This window comes from Macaca thibetana, chromosome 6, assembly GCF_024542745.1.
Source record: "Macaca thibetana thibetana isolate TM-01 chromosome 6, ASM2454274v1, whole genome shotgun sequence".
NCBI lineage: Eukaryota > Metazoa > Chordata > Mammalia > Primates > Cercopithecidae > Macaca > Macaca thibetana.
The window spans coordinates 114,565,298-114,582,418 of record NC_065583.1 but is presented as its reverse complement, the minus strand read 5'-3'; the positions used below and the strand labels follow the sequence as shown (position 1 = coordinate 114,582,418).

Genomic DNA, 17,121 nt, shown 5'->3' with positions numbered 1-17,121 from the left:
CACATGTAAAACAAAGGTCAGTTTCTTAGAAATTATATACTTGGTTTATCTTCCACTTTCCTTTCCCTCAAAACTAAAAGTCTTTTAGAATAGGTACCACCCCTAGAATTTCCAGTAAACCAGCACCAGCCTGAAGATCACCTTCTCATCAAAGGGTGGAAAGAAGAAAAACTCAAGCCAGCCTAGGAAGGACGCTACCTTGTGCTGCTAACCACCGAGACTGCCATTCATAGAGCAGAAAAGGGATGGACTCATCACACCTGAGACAAAGTGCCACCCCCTACAGAGTCATGGGCCACAGTCCCAGGGGAAAATCCTACCAAATTAAAGCTAAGAAAAATTTAACGCTTTCATCTATTCTATTACTCTTTCTTCTACCCTCGCTCTATTGCTAACCATTTAGTTATTAACATAACCAAGTCAATTTTGCCTCAAACTATTGCATTTAACACTTGCCTTGTTATACCCTGTGGGGACTTGCCAAGTCAAAGACAGCGCTCGACTTCAGAAAAGTACCTCTGTCCCTCCTGCCTCTCCTCAGACTGGGCATTAGTAAATTAGGACCATTTAATCTGGGTAAATTTCGATAAAGACTCCAGTGTCAACCAGGAGTCTTGCCCCCCAATGTAGAGCTTTCATGCCATAGTTGGTCCAACGTTCTGTGGACCACTAAAGAGCAAGGATGGACTACCCCAACCAGTTTTTGTAATTTCCTAAAATCATACATTCGTTTTACTAGAGGATCATAAAAGTTAAAGACTTAAAACAAATTTTGGCAATGAAAACAGGATACCAAGATGCAAATGCCTGGTTGGAATGGATCAAATATTCCATCTGCATGTTAAACAAAAGCAATTGTTATGCTTGTGCACATAGCAGGCCAGAGGCCCAGATTGTCCCCTTTCCACTAAGGTGGTCCTTCAGTAGACCAGGCGTGGGCTGCATGGTAGCTCTCTTCCAGGATTCTACAGCCTGGAGTAATAAGTCGTGCCAAGCTCTCTCTGCTATATCCCAAAGTCCGGCACCCTGCGGGTCAGCCCTCGAGGGTCATCCAGCCTCCATCTCCCAACACTAAGTTCACTTCATGTCTCTCACGACAGGGAGGAAACTTAGTGTTCCTTGGAGACCTGAAGGAATGCAGTGAGCTTAAGAATTTTCAAGAGCTTATCAATCAGTCAGCCCTTGTTCATCCTCGAGCAGATGTGTGGTGGTATTGTGGTGGACCTTTACTGGGTGCTCTGCTGAATAACTGGAGTGGCACTTGTACTTTAGTCCAGTTGGCTATCCCTTTCACCCTGGCATTTCATCAACCAGAGGGAGGAAAAATAAGACATTGTAAAGCGAGAGAAGCCTCTTATGGGTCTTTCAACTCTCACGTCTATGGAGTCCCATGGGGAACATCAGATTAATTTAAAGCTTGAAATCAAATAGAGGCAGGATTTGAGTCAATATTTTGGTGGGTGACAGTTAATAAAAATGTAGATTGGATAAACTACATCTATTACAACCAACAGCAACAAGCTTTTCATGAGTTAAAAGAAAAACTCATGTTGGCCCCAGCCCTGGGGCTACCTGACCTGACAAAACCCTTTACACCCTATGTGTCGGAAAGAGAAAAAAATGGCAGTTGGAGTTTTAACCCAGACTGTGGGGCCCTGGCGAAGGCCAGCGGCCTATCTCTCAGAACAACTAGACGGGGTTTCCAAAGGCTGGCCCCCATGTCTAAGGGCCCTGGCAGCAAGGTCCCTGTTAGCACAAGTAAGAAGCAGATAAACGAACCTTTGAGCAAAACCTGAAAACAAAGGCCCCCCATACTGTGGTAACTTTAATGACTACCAAAGGACATCATTGGTTAACAAATGCTAGATTAACCAAGTACCAAAGCTTGCTATGTGAAAATCTCCACATAACCACTGAAGTTTGCAACACCCTAAACCCCACCACCTTGCTCCCAGTATCAGAAAGCCCAGTTGAACATAACTGTGTAGAGGTGTTGAACTCAGTTTATTCTAGCAGGCCCAACCTCTGAGACCATCCTTGAACATCACAGACTGTGAGCTGTACGTGGACGGGAGCACTTTGCCAACCCCTGCAAAGTGACTCTGAAAAAGATGACAAGCCCTGCTACAGTCACACCCGGAAGCTGACTGGTCCACGCACGGCCGAAGCATGAGGAAACTCATCGTGGAACTCATGTTCCTTAAAATTTGGACTTGTAGGGTAAGGACTACAACTGACCTTTCTCAGACTGACGGCTGTTCCCAGTGTATACATCAAGTCACTGAGGTAGGACAAAAAGTTGCTATAGTCCTATTATTTTATGGTTATTATAAGTGTACTGGGATTCTAAAAAGAACTTATTTGTATAATGCTATTCTATACAAGGTATGTAGCCCAGGAAATGACCAACCTGATGTGTGTTATGACCCATCTGAGCCTCCCATGACCACAGTTTTTGAAATAAGATTAAGGACTGAGGACTAGTGGGGGCTCATAAACGATACGAGTAAAATGTCAGCCAAAACAAACGAAAAAGGGGTGCCCAAACAAGTCACCTTGAAGTTTGATGCCTGTGCTGTCATTAATAGTAATAAGTTAGGAATAGGATGTGGTTCTCTTAATTAGGAAAGAGGCTATACGGCAGAAAACAAGTACATTTGTCATGAATTAGGACTGTGTGGAAATGAATGTGGATACTGGTCTTGTGTCATTTAGGCTACTTGCATAAAAAAGAAAACGAATCCTCTCCATCTTCAGAAAAAAAATGAATTAAATAGTCTCTACCCTAAAGGAGCTCAGAGTCTTATTTAGGAGACAGACATGGAAACACAAGTTAATGTTAAAAGCATCATATAAGTGGATGTAGAACACATAAATTATCGTGCCCCTAACACCATCAGCCTGCTTTATAATTATGTATTTACATGTCTTTTCATCTCTACTAGACTATAAGCTCCTTAAAATTACTCCATTTGTTTCATCTTTGCATGCTTGTGTGCATGAAAACACACACATGCGTGTGCACACACACATACACACACACCCCAGGAGCCAGCTGAGGGCTCTAAGTAAACGCTTGATAAATATATGCTCTTCTTTATCTGGAAAGGTGACAGTTCTGATTTATCATTAGGTAAATCAAGATGTACTAGTTGTGGATGGGGAGATCTAGGTGAACACCGTACACATGTACACACATGGATTTTGTTAGGGGCAATCTTTGAGCCTGGAATATGTCATAGAAAGAGAGAAAAATATTAATAATTTTTTCAGATGAAAATCAATGATTCAATGCAAACTTTATTACAATGAATATAATCACAGAATGCATTTCCTCCAACTTAGAAAAGGTTTCATTAAGATGCATTTTGAAGGAGGATAACACAATTTTTTCCAGTGTAGCTCGAGAAGAGGCTTTAGTTAGGGAGGGAAGATCAAGAGAGAAATTGCTGATCCCTTTTATTCCTCTTCACAGCCTAATCAATATCCTCATAACCTGGTGCTGCCTCACTCTACCCTTACAATCCATCACTAGGTCTTATTAATCCAATTCCGAAATCTCTCTCACACCTGTTGATTTCTCTCCATCTCTACTGCCACTAATCTTACTTCAGACAAACATCATTTCCCATATAAAATTTTGTAATGGCTTTCTAGTAGGTCTCCTGTTTCTACCTCTTGCTTCACTCAAATCCACTCCCTAAACTTTAGTCAGAGGGATCTTTCTAAAACACAAATCCAGTTATACTGCATTTTGATTGAAAAAAAATCCCTTAATGGCTTACTATTGCCTTCAAGATAAAAATTCAAACTCTATATATGCTTAGTACACCACAGTAGTAAGGCTCTACTTACCTCTTGAAGTTCATCTCTCTATATGTCAGTCATATAAAATAATTTCCAATATTCTCCAGTACTAGCCCAGTGTCAGGCACAAAGCGAATAGTGTTGCTTTTGCAGCTACAGTAACTACTACTACTACTGCTGCTAATAGCATCTATCATTTAATAAATACTGTATATACCAAGTGTGCTAAATGCTATAATTTATATAGTGCTTACAAGTCTCCTATGAGGTGGCAATTATTATTCTTTTTTTTTTTTTTTTTTTTAAGGTGGAGTCTCGCTCTGTCGCCCAGGCTGGAGTGCAGTGGCCGGATCTCAGCTCACTGCAAGCTCCGCCTCCCGGGTTCACGCCATTCTCCTGCCTTAGCCTCCCGAGTAGCTGGGACTACAGGCGCCTGCCACCTCGCCCGGCTAGTTTTTTGTATTTTTTAGTAGAGACAGGGTTTCACCGCGTTAGCCAGGATGGTCTCGATCTCTTGACCTCGTGATCCGCCCGCCTCGGCCTCCCAAAGTGCTGGGATTACAGACTTGAGCCACCGCGCCCGGCCCTATTATTTTGTTTTTAAAATGAGAAAGCAAACTTAGAGTGACTGGTAAAAAGTCATACATATATTAAATGGTGGAGCCATTCTAATACTAATTCTTACTAAGTGTTTTCTGGATGTCAGACACTGTACTATGTACTTTGTATGTATTGTCTAATTTAATACAACAATCACTTATATTTCAAGAAACCAAGGCATGCAATAATTTCTGTAGAATAAATAAAGCCCTAATCCAAGTCTTTGAGTTTGCCTCACTTGTGTCGAGTCCATTTCTATCTCTTGAACTTGTTCCACTTGTTTTAATCCTCTTCACTTCATGCCAAGTCTCCTCCACTGTTCAAACTGAAGACTTAGAGGATTTCTGCCACTCTCTTAAAGCTTAATATTATCACTGGTAACAGTAACACTACTATACTGCTTTCAATATAATATTAAACATTATTAAACAAATGTTTAGGAATTATTATAGATGAAGAACTTCATTAAGGGTAAACAGCAAATGGTAAAGCTGGAACGAAATCGTAGGCCTTGTGACCTGTACTTTAGGGCCTACTTGTTATCCATTTCTCTGTTATTATTGTATTCACAGGCTGCTCTTAGTGTTGGCAGAAACAAACTCATGACAATACATAGTAAATACAAATTATTATAAGAATAAGTTGAGGTGAGGTATAAGAGGATACAAGGCCACTTCATCCATATGTTATGCAAAAACATACAGGATGTATAGGGAACTCAGTTTTTGTATTTCGAGGCTATGATTAGTTTTCTAATGGGAGCATTCATTGAAAAATGCACTTGTGCCACTCCTCTGACTCCTTCACATTTTAAAATCATGTGTATGTATATTAAATTCTGGGACATACATCTCTTGTTTATTCTAATAACTTTTTCCAGTGGCAAGAAGCTTCTGTTATTAAGAATGTAGTAAAATCTAGCTGCCTTTCCTAAAATCATATGCCAGGTCGTACTTACAATTAGGGGAGACAAAGAATGCGAAGACACACAATTCATTCACCTCCGTCTGAGAAGTCCCAAGGAAACTCAAACCAAAACCAAACCAGATATGATTGATAATAAGAAGGATAAGGCTGGGCGCAGTGCCTTACGCCTGTGAATCCCAGCACTTTGGGAGGCCAAGGTGGGCGGATCATGAGGTCAGGAGTTTGAGACCAGCCTGGCCAACATAGTGAAACCCTGTCTGTACTAAAAATACCAAAAAAAAAAAAAAAAAAAAAAAAAAAAAAAAATTAGCCAGGTGTGGTGGCACGTGCGTGTAGTCCTAGCTATTTGGGAGGAAGAGAACTGCTTGAACCCAGGAGGCAGAGGCTGCAGTGAGCTGAGACTGTGCCACTACACTCCAGCCTGGGTGACAGAGCGAGACTCCATTTCCAAAAAAAAGGGAAAAAAAGGAGGATAAGAAGACAAAGCAGCACTAATATTTATTGTGTCAAGTAGTGTTCTAAATCCTTGGCATGTAATTACCTAATCCTCATAGAAACTCCATGAATTGAGTACTGTTACAAATCCATTTTATAGGTGAGGAAACTTAAGTGCTAAGAGGTACACACAAATCCTGATGGCAGTTTCCTACTAAAAAGAAAGCTCTGAAAGATACATGCAAAAAGACTAACCTTCTGTAGAACAATGTGCAGTTATGTGTAAAGGTAAACACATAATGACATTTACTTAGGCAAGAAATCATTTTAGAAAAATTACACCTCAAAATTCACTATTTTAGCCAAGGATATTTTATCTTATAGTAACAGAGGTACAGAGATTTTATACAATATTTTCAAGAGAGTGAATGACTGAAAATTAACCAGATTTTCAAGACAGTGAATGACTGAAAACTACATTGCTGTCAAATTTGTTACTCAGTGAATACACCAGGCCTGAACCCTACAGATCCAGCCACAAATATTACATGTCTACAGCCAGAGTCTCAATTCTGGTCTCTGCAAATATTGTACTTCTTACAGGTGATTATAAAATTAAATGTTGAAAAATTGCTTGTAAAAATAGTAAAGGCACAGGAATGCCACTTAAACCTGGTTCATTTAAGTAGAACCTAGCAAGTCCTTCTGACCTTATGTCAGAGATGTTCAAGCAGAGAAGTCCTCAGTTTGTTTTTATATTTACTTATTCCTTCTGCTTTCTTGAGGCCTAAAAGGCCTCATTTTTCCCTCTTTACCCTACTGATAAATACAGTATCCCTTCCTAATCCGCAGTTTCATTTTCCACAGTTTCAGTTGCCAGTGATCAACTGAAGTCTGAAAATAGATGAGTACAGTACAGTAAGATGTTTAGAAAGAGATGTTACATTCACAGAACTCTTATTACAGTATGCTGTTATAGTATTGTAATTTTATTATTATTGTTAATCTCTTACTGTGCCTAATTTATAAATTTATAAATTAAACTTTATTATAGGTTTGTATAGATAGGAAAAAAGTATATAATATATATAAGGTTCAGTACTATCTGCAGTTTCAGGTATCCACTGGGGGTCTTGGAACATGTCCCCTGTGGATAAGGGGGGACTACTATCAATGTGTTTGTCCATTTGAAGTCCTCTGTTTTATTTAGCTATGTAAAAAATAAAAATAAAATAATTAAAAAATAAAATAAAAAAATAAAAATTTCTAGAAAAGCAAGATGAGCCATGGTTATGCATGTATAGACATGTGTGTTATGTAATATATAGACATTAACTTAATTATGAATGCTTCGGAGCATTCTCCAGAGATAATCATTGGCCTATACCCACACAAAGAGTATGTTTTTGCATAACTTTTGAGTGTGCAGTAAAATCTATTAGTAATAATTAGAAATTGGGATACTTAGTTCAATACTATATTTTTCAGATCAAAGAATAGTTATAAACATCAAAATTCATTCTTTCTCATAATAAACCTTTAGGTAGCAGGGTAGAAGATATTATAAAATTTAGAAGACTAGTGGTCTATTCTTTAGTAAAATTGTTTCTCATTATTTCTCCTTATGTGGGTAAATGCCTATTTTTTCCTCTTTATTCATATAATTAGAATCTCATGATCATTTAAAATCCGACCAGACCTTCTGTTTTTTGTTTTCATCTCAGTGGACTATAAGAGGTGACTTTTATGAGAGATGCATTTGCTTCAGCTTAAGAAGCAAAAATATATTTTGCAGAAAAAGTATTTGAAACTAACCAGGGAAAAAAATTTGGCCCTCACCTGTAAAGGACAGAAACATTAACATTTCGGGGTTACACTGAGTTCTCCCTGGAGAGATGGGTTTAAATTACTTAGTCAAAGGACTAGAGTAGAACCTAGGAGTATACGAGGTACTGACACAATTGTCTCATCAAACGAAACACAGTCCCTTGTATGTAGATTTTCCCCATCTTTCTTAAGTAATGCTATCTAAACATAAGTACTATAAAGTCAGTTGAGAAAGATGCCAGTTACCCACTTGTCCAAGAGTAAGTATAAGAAATGTATCTTTTTCAATAGGCATTATTCTGTAGGAGTCAAATCAACCATTTTGATACATCAAAAGGATGGGTTAGGGCTGCTGGACCCCATCCACGGTATGCAGCAGTGCTTTCAAGAGCTACTTACCAAGTGAGGGCAAAAACAGAAAACTATTTAAAGTCCAAATAGCCCAGGTGATCCCAAGCATAGATTATAGGACATGTGAAAGCTGTGGCTTCATTAGTTCTGGAAAAGGCTGCTGATGAGCCATTTTCCACCAAGGTAATATAACTTTTTTTTCTTCCTTTTGCCATAAGTACTGGGTGGGTTTCACTGACGCTGGCTTTACAACAATGGAAATTTTATACTAGAAAAGGAAAGGGTCAAAGGGTAAATTCCTCTTGCTGCAATATGTTTTCACCAGTTGAACCTCACCCTTGTGATTAGCAGAGTTCAGACAGCTGAGCGCTGGAAGTGGGGAGGGGGCAGAAAGGGGAGGTTTTCATGGGTGTGTCAAAAAAAATTGTGTGAAATATTTGCCAAAGGTTAACTGAAAGAGACTGAATACCGCCTGCTCTTCTGCTGGGACGTTCTCTTTTCATTAGTGGGAGGTGTTCCATTCCTTTGGGAAGAACAGGCTCCTTGTTCTCATTTTGTTCACAATAGCTACTCAGACATCTATTTCATTTAACGTTATTTATTCTTACTTATTGTTAACCCATCTAGGGAAGGGAAGAGGTGGGCTGTCTGGCAAACTAAGGGAATACAAGTGTGAGAGTAAAGACACCCCACATACTCCGCTTGGGGAAATAAATAGGAGAAACAGTATGGGGCAAAAATCATCTTTCCTCTTGAATAAAGGATGACGACAGTGACAAAGATGGTGCACAATTAGAATTTTTGAGACAGTGACAGCAGCAGTTTTCAACCTGTGCTTACCCCAGAATTGTTTCCTGTCTGGGGAAAGACAACAGCAGCTTCCTTGGAGAATGCTTTATCTGAGGTGGTAGTCCCCACATGTGTACTCCAGTCCCTCAGCACCATTTCTTGCCCCTAAGCTTTGACTCAGCCATGTTAAAGAGTATTGCAGAAATGTGATTAAAAGTGTCCTCAGCTTAGATGTACATCTTCAGGCAGCCTCCAAAAATGCCTAAGAGCCTCTTAGAGCCATTTGAGTGAGTCACTTCAAAGAGTGGATAGATAAGAATCAAAATTCTAAGAGAGGGATAAGAGCAACCTATATGAAGTTGAATTCTGAAGGAAACTTTAAAATAGCATTTGGAATGGAAGCATATCAGTTAATATATACAAGCTATCCCTCAAGGTGATTATATCTGGTTGTTTTATTTAAAAACATATAATGATACAGAAGAGTGTAGGTCAGAAGATCAGTTGAAATGAGGCTTACATGAAGTTTTGATATTTTAGTGGTTGGCAGCAATTTCTTCTAGAAATTTCTCAGAAGGCATTCTTTCTGCTTATGAAGGATGATATAGTATAGAGTTCTGTATTCCAACCTTCCTAGTACCTATCACTATCAGTCTTTCATTTACTCTTAAAAACAAACCCTTTTCTCTCACACTGCTTTCATCACCCACTCTGTGTTTCTGTGCAGTCATTTCTCTTTTCAGGCATCCTTTCTCTAACTTCCCTGTTCTCTTCCCTACTCCCAACTCTATACCCCTGAATATTCAGCTTAACTCCCATCAACTAAAAAGCCTTCTGATCGTACTCCAGGCTATTCTGCCCTTCTCAGCTCTGAATTTCTATATGAATTTATACATTTATACCTCACAATCCACTGTTTTATTACACACTACCTTATATGTAGTATTCTCTAGTTGTTTCATGGGTATTTTTCATTTGCCCATGCTTACAAGATTCTTTCATATTACCCATGGTGCCTATCCCAGTATGTTTAGTAATCACTCAAACTTACTGACTTGACCTGAAGCCCTCAAACTGTGGCAGCCAATCATCAGGTCTCCTACTATGATTTTCCCATAAATTTCTCATACCAATGAATATTTATGGATTTCTATAAGGATCCTGGGCACTAACATGTATACAACTCTCCAGAATGTCTATTCTTTATCAATGGATTTTATCTTTCAAATCAGTTTAGGAGTTAATGCATCCCATTAGGGAATAGAAGAGTCCATACTGTTTTCCATAAACACTGACAGAATAATACCAAGGATATCTCTACATATGACTGAAATATATAACTAAAAAATCTAACTTAGGTAGGCAGAATGTAATTATTGAAGCTGGACTATGGCCAGGAAACTTGGAAGAACACTCCCAATTCCTGTCAAAGATTCCATGGATAACCACAACTGGACAGAATCTCTACTTCCATGTACCATCTTAAACACAGTGCTTCTTTTGGTCGTCTGCTCCAGCAAAATAAGGCCACTCAAGCAGTAAGATTCACAGGGGAATAGTTACATCCAAAGGTTCCTAAAGAACAATGTTTAATCTTTTTGTTTGTATTTTGACAAATGTATGAGGTCTACAGGAAATACCCAAAGCAAGTACCACAATGTTTCTGGCAGGATATATTAGAATAGAGTCTGAGATGCATCCTGTTTTGCTAACTTGAAAGAAATGTCTCTGGTTATATAGCAAGGTACTCATTCTTAACACTTAACACACACTATAGAAGGTTTCAGCTCTTCTTCGGGAGATGTGGAAAATGATATAGTATGCAAATGTATATATCTTATGGATACTGAGGAGTCAAAAATTAACTACCTCTTACCTCATTTTTCATAAGGTAATTTTTATGAGTTGCTCTGGATTTTATTAGGCTATTTTGTATACATCTATGCCAAGAAAACATTATCTTGGTCAGGTCTTCCTCATGTAAGTGAAGGGAATGATCAATTTCAAATTTGACGTTTTCCTATGTTATAACCTTCAGCTCCATATTTCTTCCACAGTTGAAATAGAAGACATAAAATATATAGATATAGATATGTCATAAGTGATAATGAATTGATAACAATTCATACCTAAGAGTTATGTAATTATGCTGCTACATTACTTGAAAAAAGATATTTTAAAAATTGTGCTTTCCAAATGAGATCCTAGAAAAGGTCATTCTAGATCTTCAATAAGTTTTAGGGTAAGAAAGGTTCTTGACTCTCCTTTTGAACTTCAATTTTTAATCACATATCACAAATTCTAAACTTGTGATGTGCTCAATAGTAAGAAGGAGAAAAACCATGTATAAAGAGTACCCACTATAATGTTATTTCAAATTTACTTTAGACTTATTTTTAACCAAACTGATGACAAGTTTCTCGCTGATTTCCCTTACCTACCCAAAAAAACCCTTTACTTCCTGACAAGCAGCAATAAAATATAACATGGTCAAATTCACTATTACGCAGCCCTTACTTGTTGAGTTCTAAGATGCTCAGGTGTCCTTAATATTAACTGATTTGAGATAGATAGTTAAGACTTCAAAACATATACATGTGGCCTCAGATTTCCTTACCTCAGACCAGTCCAAAGCCACCCACTGTGGTGGACATGACTGGTTGTTGCAGGGCTCTTTTTCAACAGGCCGGTGTGTTAAACAACCACTGTAGTCCAGTGTCTCCTCCTCAGAAGGGCCAATCTTCCTGATGCAGAGCACTGCCCTTGTGCGCATGCCACCATCACAAGTCTTGCTGCACTCCAACCAATCTCCAATGAACCACCTGCAGCAATATGTGGAAGAAACACAGAAAAGCACTTCCTCAGTGCATCCAGAGATTTTTAGCTAAGTGAAGGCACGTTCACTGATGGACTATGAGCTGACATTTCAATGTTGGTTGATATGACAAATAGCAAATGAAAAAGCTGCTAAGGAAAAACCTTTACTGTCATTTGCTTTCTAAAGTGTAGTGTGTGGGCTTTGGAGCAGGCAGAACCCAGATTCAAACAAGTGCACTATGTCTTTAAACCTCTTTTATTTTTCTCCTTTTTAATTACATTCTAAAATGAGGATAACAATGATCAATCTCATAAAATTGTCATGAGGGTTAAATAAGGTCATATATATAAAGCTCCCAGTGGTGTGCTAGTAAATGTTTAACCACTGGCTCCCCATGGCAGCGGGGTGGGGGAGTTCTGATTTGTGGCATTTGCCAATTTTTGTAGCGTAAAAACCTCACTATGGCCAATTTCAAGCTACCAGCTTGATATACTAAAGGTGAACAGGAGAAGATATGCTAATAATAGGGTCCTATGAATCAATACTAGCTAGCTCCAGCACACCACTGAATGCTTCTAACATAGTGTCTGTCATGTAACAAACAAGAAATAGTAGCTATTTTTATTATTATGACATTGAGGCAGGTTCCCCCATAATTAAAAATTTTATGCTAAAACCACTGTAAGGAAATTGGGGATTTGTTTTTCAATTTCCAGAAATAAACCTCTATGAAGATACGACTTGAATGTCCTTACAGGGACAGAGAAGGCCGGTATCCATCCTGAGGACATGGGAGTCTTAAAACACCTTCAGCAAGATCAGAGCTCTGAGCTAGCTCTATGAAAACATGCAGATCTCTTGTTTCAACCTTTTGACTCCTAAAAACAGCTTCTACACAGCTAATGTGGAAAGAAATGCAAATGTCTTAGAAAAAATAACATGTCTCACATTTGTAGGTACACTACACCTTTACCCTAAAGTCATAAACTTTCACATATATAATTTCAGGGGGTTTGTGGTTTGTTTTGTTTTTTTGCAACACTTCTGTAGGACTCACTCTTCTGGACACATTAATTAGTCTAAGGGATGTAACTCATGATCTAAATCAGATCAATGAGAATTCTGGTTTAGAATTTTTATATCTCAACTAGAGCAAAAGGGACCCTTTCCTTTCTGGTCACAAAGGTGCATAAGAAGATGAGTCCAGAGCTGCAGTGGCTGGGTTCCCTGTCAAGTGGAATTAGCTGATTTCAAAGAATGCAGAGGAGCTAGAATGTCTGGATGGTGTGTGAGTCCTTGATTCCAGCCATTTCTCAAGCTAGGTCCCCCTTACACTTCCCTCAGCTTTGTTACATAAATCTTATGTGCTGAAGCCAGCTCAAGTTGAAGTTTTGTTATCTGTAACAAGGGTCTTGACTGACATATTGTATTTCATTTATTAAATATTTGCTGAATGTCTACTCTGTTCAAGGCATTGTGCTTTGTTTTATAGAAGAAAGTAAGATCCAATGTTAGGAAAACAGTTCTCCAAAATCATGAAAAGAGCAATGATGGAACCAGGACTAGATTCCCCATCGACTGCTATTTCAATCAAAATTCATTTTAACATTACTGAATAGTAAAATATAGGTTACAAGCATGGGGTCACAAGGCACTTTCTTCAATCCATAATTATAAATCATGCAGTTATTCTCAATGGACATGCTCATGCTTTTGGGTGGCAGACTCCTGAGAGAGAAGAATATGGAAAGCTTAACAACAAATTTCTCACTATTTCTGTGAGCATAGCACCATTGTGCCAGTTTTGTATATGGAAGATAATACTTTAGTGAAGTCAGAGTACTAGTATCCTAAATTTGAGCCTGCATTAAGCCAATGAAGCAACACTGGCCTTTGTCCATTATTATTCATATTGTCTTTACTTATAAAGAAAACCAGCATTTAGAAATATAGTTAGCCAGTTTTTCAAATTTAAATTGCATTTTATCAACATCTACAAATTTTCAGCCTAAAATTCATTTAAAGAATGATGATTTAATTTTGAATTTTAAAAATCTGACACAAACATTTTTTCTAAGTCATTTTCCAAGGGAGATTTAAAGTAATTTTCGTATTCTTTCCTTTCTGTTTTCCACAGATGAACATGATCCCCAGTTGTTAGCACCATTTTTGGTAAGGAAGAAAATGTGTACTGAAAATAATAACGTGCATGCCAACCGTAGTGAAACTCTGATTCAACTTTGCAACAGTGATTTCATCACCAAGATTAGGGGATAAAACAGAAATGTGTATTACAGTCACAAACAGTTCAGTCACACCACCTCCAGCCATGATCTCATTAGTTCTCATAATGTAAGAGGGATGGAGGCCTTCAAATTAAACACAGGTGCCCCGAGTAACCACAATGATTCAGAAGTGTTGCAAAGGGTCAGGGACACCTCTGTCTTTTTATTCTTTGTCCCCTCTTCCATTCCATCTCTCCTCAGAAACTTAACCTAGATGTATCACTCTAGCCTTTAACTTGGAATATATGAAATTAAAAGTATTAATCACCCTCCCAATTTCCTTTCTGACTTTAACTCTGATTTCAGGCTTCACACTCAGTCCCTGTTGCATCTTTATTGCTCATCATACCATCCCGTCCCATGTCTCTCTGAAGGATTAAATCACACTCGAGTTATTTAAATAGTTTTGCAATTCTACCACTGCATCTGCTTGTCTCAGTTTCTCCACTCTGCCACATAGTTTAAGACATACTGCTTCCCTTGTCTTCCTTCTGCATGACCCTTTGATGGCATTTTCTTTCTCTGTCTTCTTTCCCTCCTCTAGATTTGGTGGTAAAAACATGAATACAGAAATTATCTCTGGGAATATAAATTGCTGAATCATTATAGGTGGAACAATTCTGGGGCTATTTCTTTCTGAGCTTTTCCCAATACTCAGTGATCAAATTGTCTTCATCTTCACAAGTCCATCATAGCCATTAGACTTTACCAATTAGTGGGATTCATGTTCGAGTGTCTGAAATAAGAGTGGCTTGCTGCAGCCTGTGTAATCTGACCTACAGTCCCAATCTTTTATTATTACAAACAATAGTATAATTTGGAGAAGGGAATAAGAGAGATAGTATAAAAAAATTGCCCCAACCAGGGTAAACCAGAATATTTTTGAAGAAATAATCATCATAAACCAGAATATTATATTTGCTTTTTAATTTAAAGGAAAATGGCAGAGCATATGAAAATAAAGTGATATTAAATATTTGGATTAAGAGAGAGAGTTCCTAGGCTTTGTCCCGGAGTCAGGGGTCTAATCATCAACGTTTTTATAAACACAACATAGGAAAATTGTAAAAATCTTCAGAACTTGACAATAATATCTTTACTCAAAGAGAGATTCAGTTATATAACCTACTGTCTACTTACAAAGATAAATAACTTTCCTATGTTTTAAAAGAACTTAAAAAAAATTTCACAACAAAAAGTTGGTAAAAATATAAAAAATTTTTTTTCATTTCTCAGCTAATTGGAAAGTGAAACTAATATTAAGCAGAATGCTCTATGCCCTAAACATTATACAGTCAAGGTTTTTGTAAATTTTTAAAAATCAACGTGATAAACATCTCTGAAGTTGTAGCAACTGAGAATGCGTCAATGAAGCAAGCAAAATTAGATGTATTAAAGTGCCACCAGACATTTGATTTGTACCTTACAAAGCTGGAGATGTCTGATATAATGGGAAAAACATCATGGATATTAGTATACCTCAGTCTGTGAAATGATGGGAGTTGACCTAAATAATTTCCATGATTCCTCCTAGGTCTTAAATTTTGGAGTTTTATAGATGACTCTGATGAATCTTTTTCTAAACTTAAAATAAGAGATGATAGTTGTCCATGGGTGAGGTCCAATGACTCAAAATAATGGTTATTAAACATTATACTTTAAAATATACCAGTTAAATAAAACCTAGCCACTGGATAAAAATTAATCTCTTCCCACCCTAAGTTTCCTTCAGCACTTTGGCTTATAACTCTCTTATCATACTTAATAGATTTTGTCTTGTACTATAGTTATTTTTATATATATTTGCCCAATTAGATTACCCTCAGGAAAGGGAACCATTTCTCCCCAAAGTACAGTGTCTTCCAACTTGCAGTTAATTAATGAATGTTTTTAAATTCTTTGTCACAATGTTATTAAAATGAATAGTTCTCTTGTTTTCACCTCTCTGATTTTCACAGTTTTAAAAACACGATATCATACAGGAATAATATTTATCACTCAAAGATTCTTCACATGAAGTCATATGCAGAAACACTCTTGCTATTAAAACACGGCATGGTAAAAACTGAACTCAGCCTTTCTCTTTGAACTCCAACTTATTTTTTTTTTTCTTATGGTTGGGGACTAGCTTCTTACCCATCATATCCTTTAATTCCTTTCCTTTCCCGTTCCAGTTATTTAAGGCTATATCATAGATCCCACTACTTTCATTCATAGTCACTTTACTACCTTGACTACTATACTCTTTCTCATAAAAGAGTTGCTGCTATGACCACGCTAACTTTCCTCAGCAAGGCCTCCTCTGGGTCTTCAAAGTCTTCCAAATAAACATATTATTATTTCTCTATCAATTCGTCTTTTGTCTATTCTTCCTAGTCCTCCGTCATTTTCTCTATAAGGACAAATCTTACTGTTCTCCCTTTTTGTACACTGTACTTATAAATTATCTCAATATAATTAAAGACATTTGAAATATTTCATTATTTGAAAAAATACTTTCTGATAAAAAATACCATTTAGAACTTTAAACTAATGGTATAGGGAAAACAATTGTCATTGAAAATAAGTATAGATCCCTTCCTCAAATCAGGCAAAACATTTCAGATAGATCAATGTCTACATTAAAAATAAAAAAAGAAACTTTGAAAGTATAAGAGTGGGGAAGACCTTTCTAAACAGTATACCAATGAAGAAATAAAGGTCTGACAGCTTTCTTAAATAAGATTTTCTAAATTTTATAAGTAAAAATACATCAAAACACTATAAATGACATGGAAAATAGAGGACAAACTAGGAAAAAGTATTCAGAACACAGATAAAAGAGTTCATATCCTTAATACATTAAGAGTTCATGCAAATCAATAACAAAATAATAAATACTTCAATAGAAGTATTGATAAAGTAGTTCAATAGGACAGGCCATGTGTAACAAAATAATAAATACTTCAATAGAAGTATTGATAAAGTAGTTCAATAGGACAGGCCATGATGATAAAAGGCAAAAGAGAAGTAGTACAAATGGCCACTAAATATAATTTTTAAATGTTCAGCCCCATCAGCAGTCCAATATATGCAAAATAAAACAGCAATTAGATATCAGGGCTTTTCCCCCTATAAAATAATGAAAGATTATTTTTAAAATAATAATACCCATTGTTGTTCACTTCCACGAAATGGCATTCTCATAGACTGTTAATGGGAAAATAGATTCATACAATCTTTCTGGAAAGTCACTGGACAATGTGATCTCAAAGACTAACATGTGCTTCCATTTGAACTATA

At 37.2% G+C, this 17,121-nt stretch overlaps 1 protein-coding gene across 1 annotated transcript in view; it reads right to left on the bottom strand.

Annotated features, from left to right (window-relative positions):
• The window catches only part of ADAMTS6 (ADAM metallopeptidase with thrombospondin type 1 motif 6), a 321,212-nt gene that overhangs the window by 22,824 nt on the left and 281,267 nt on the right, over window positions 1-17,121 (bottom strand). The window contains exon 21 of the mRNA XM_050793724.1: window positions 11,354-11,558. Within this exon, the coding sequence (XP_050649681.1) occupies window positions 11,354-11,558 (205 nt within the window). The remainder of the gene's footprint in view (window positions 1-11,353; window positions 11,559-17,121) is intronic.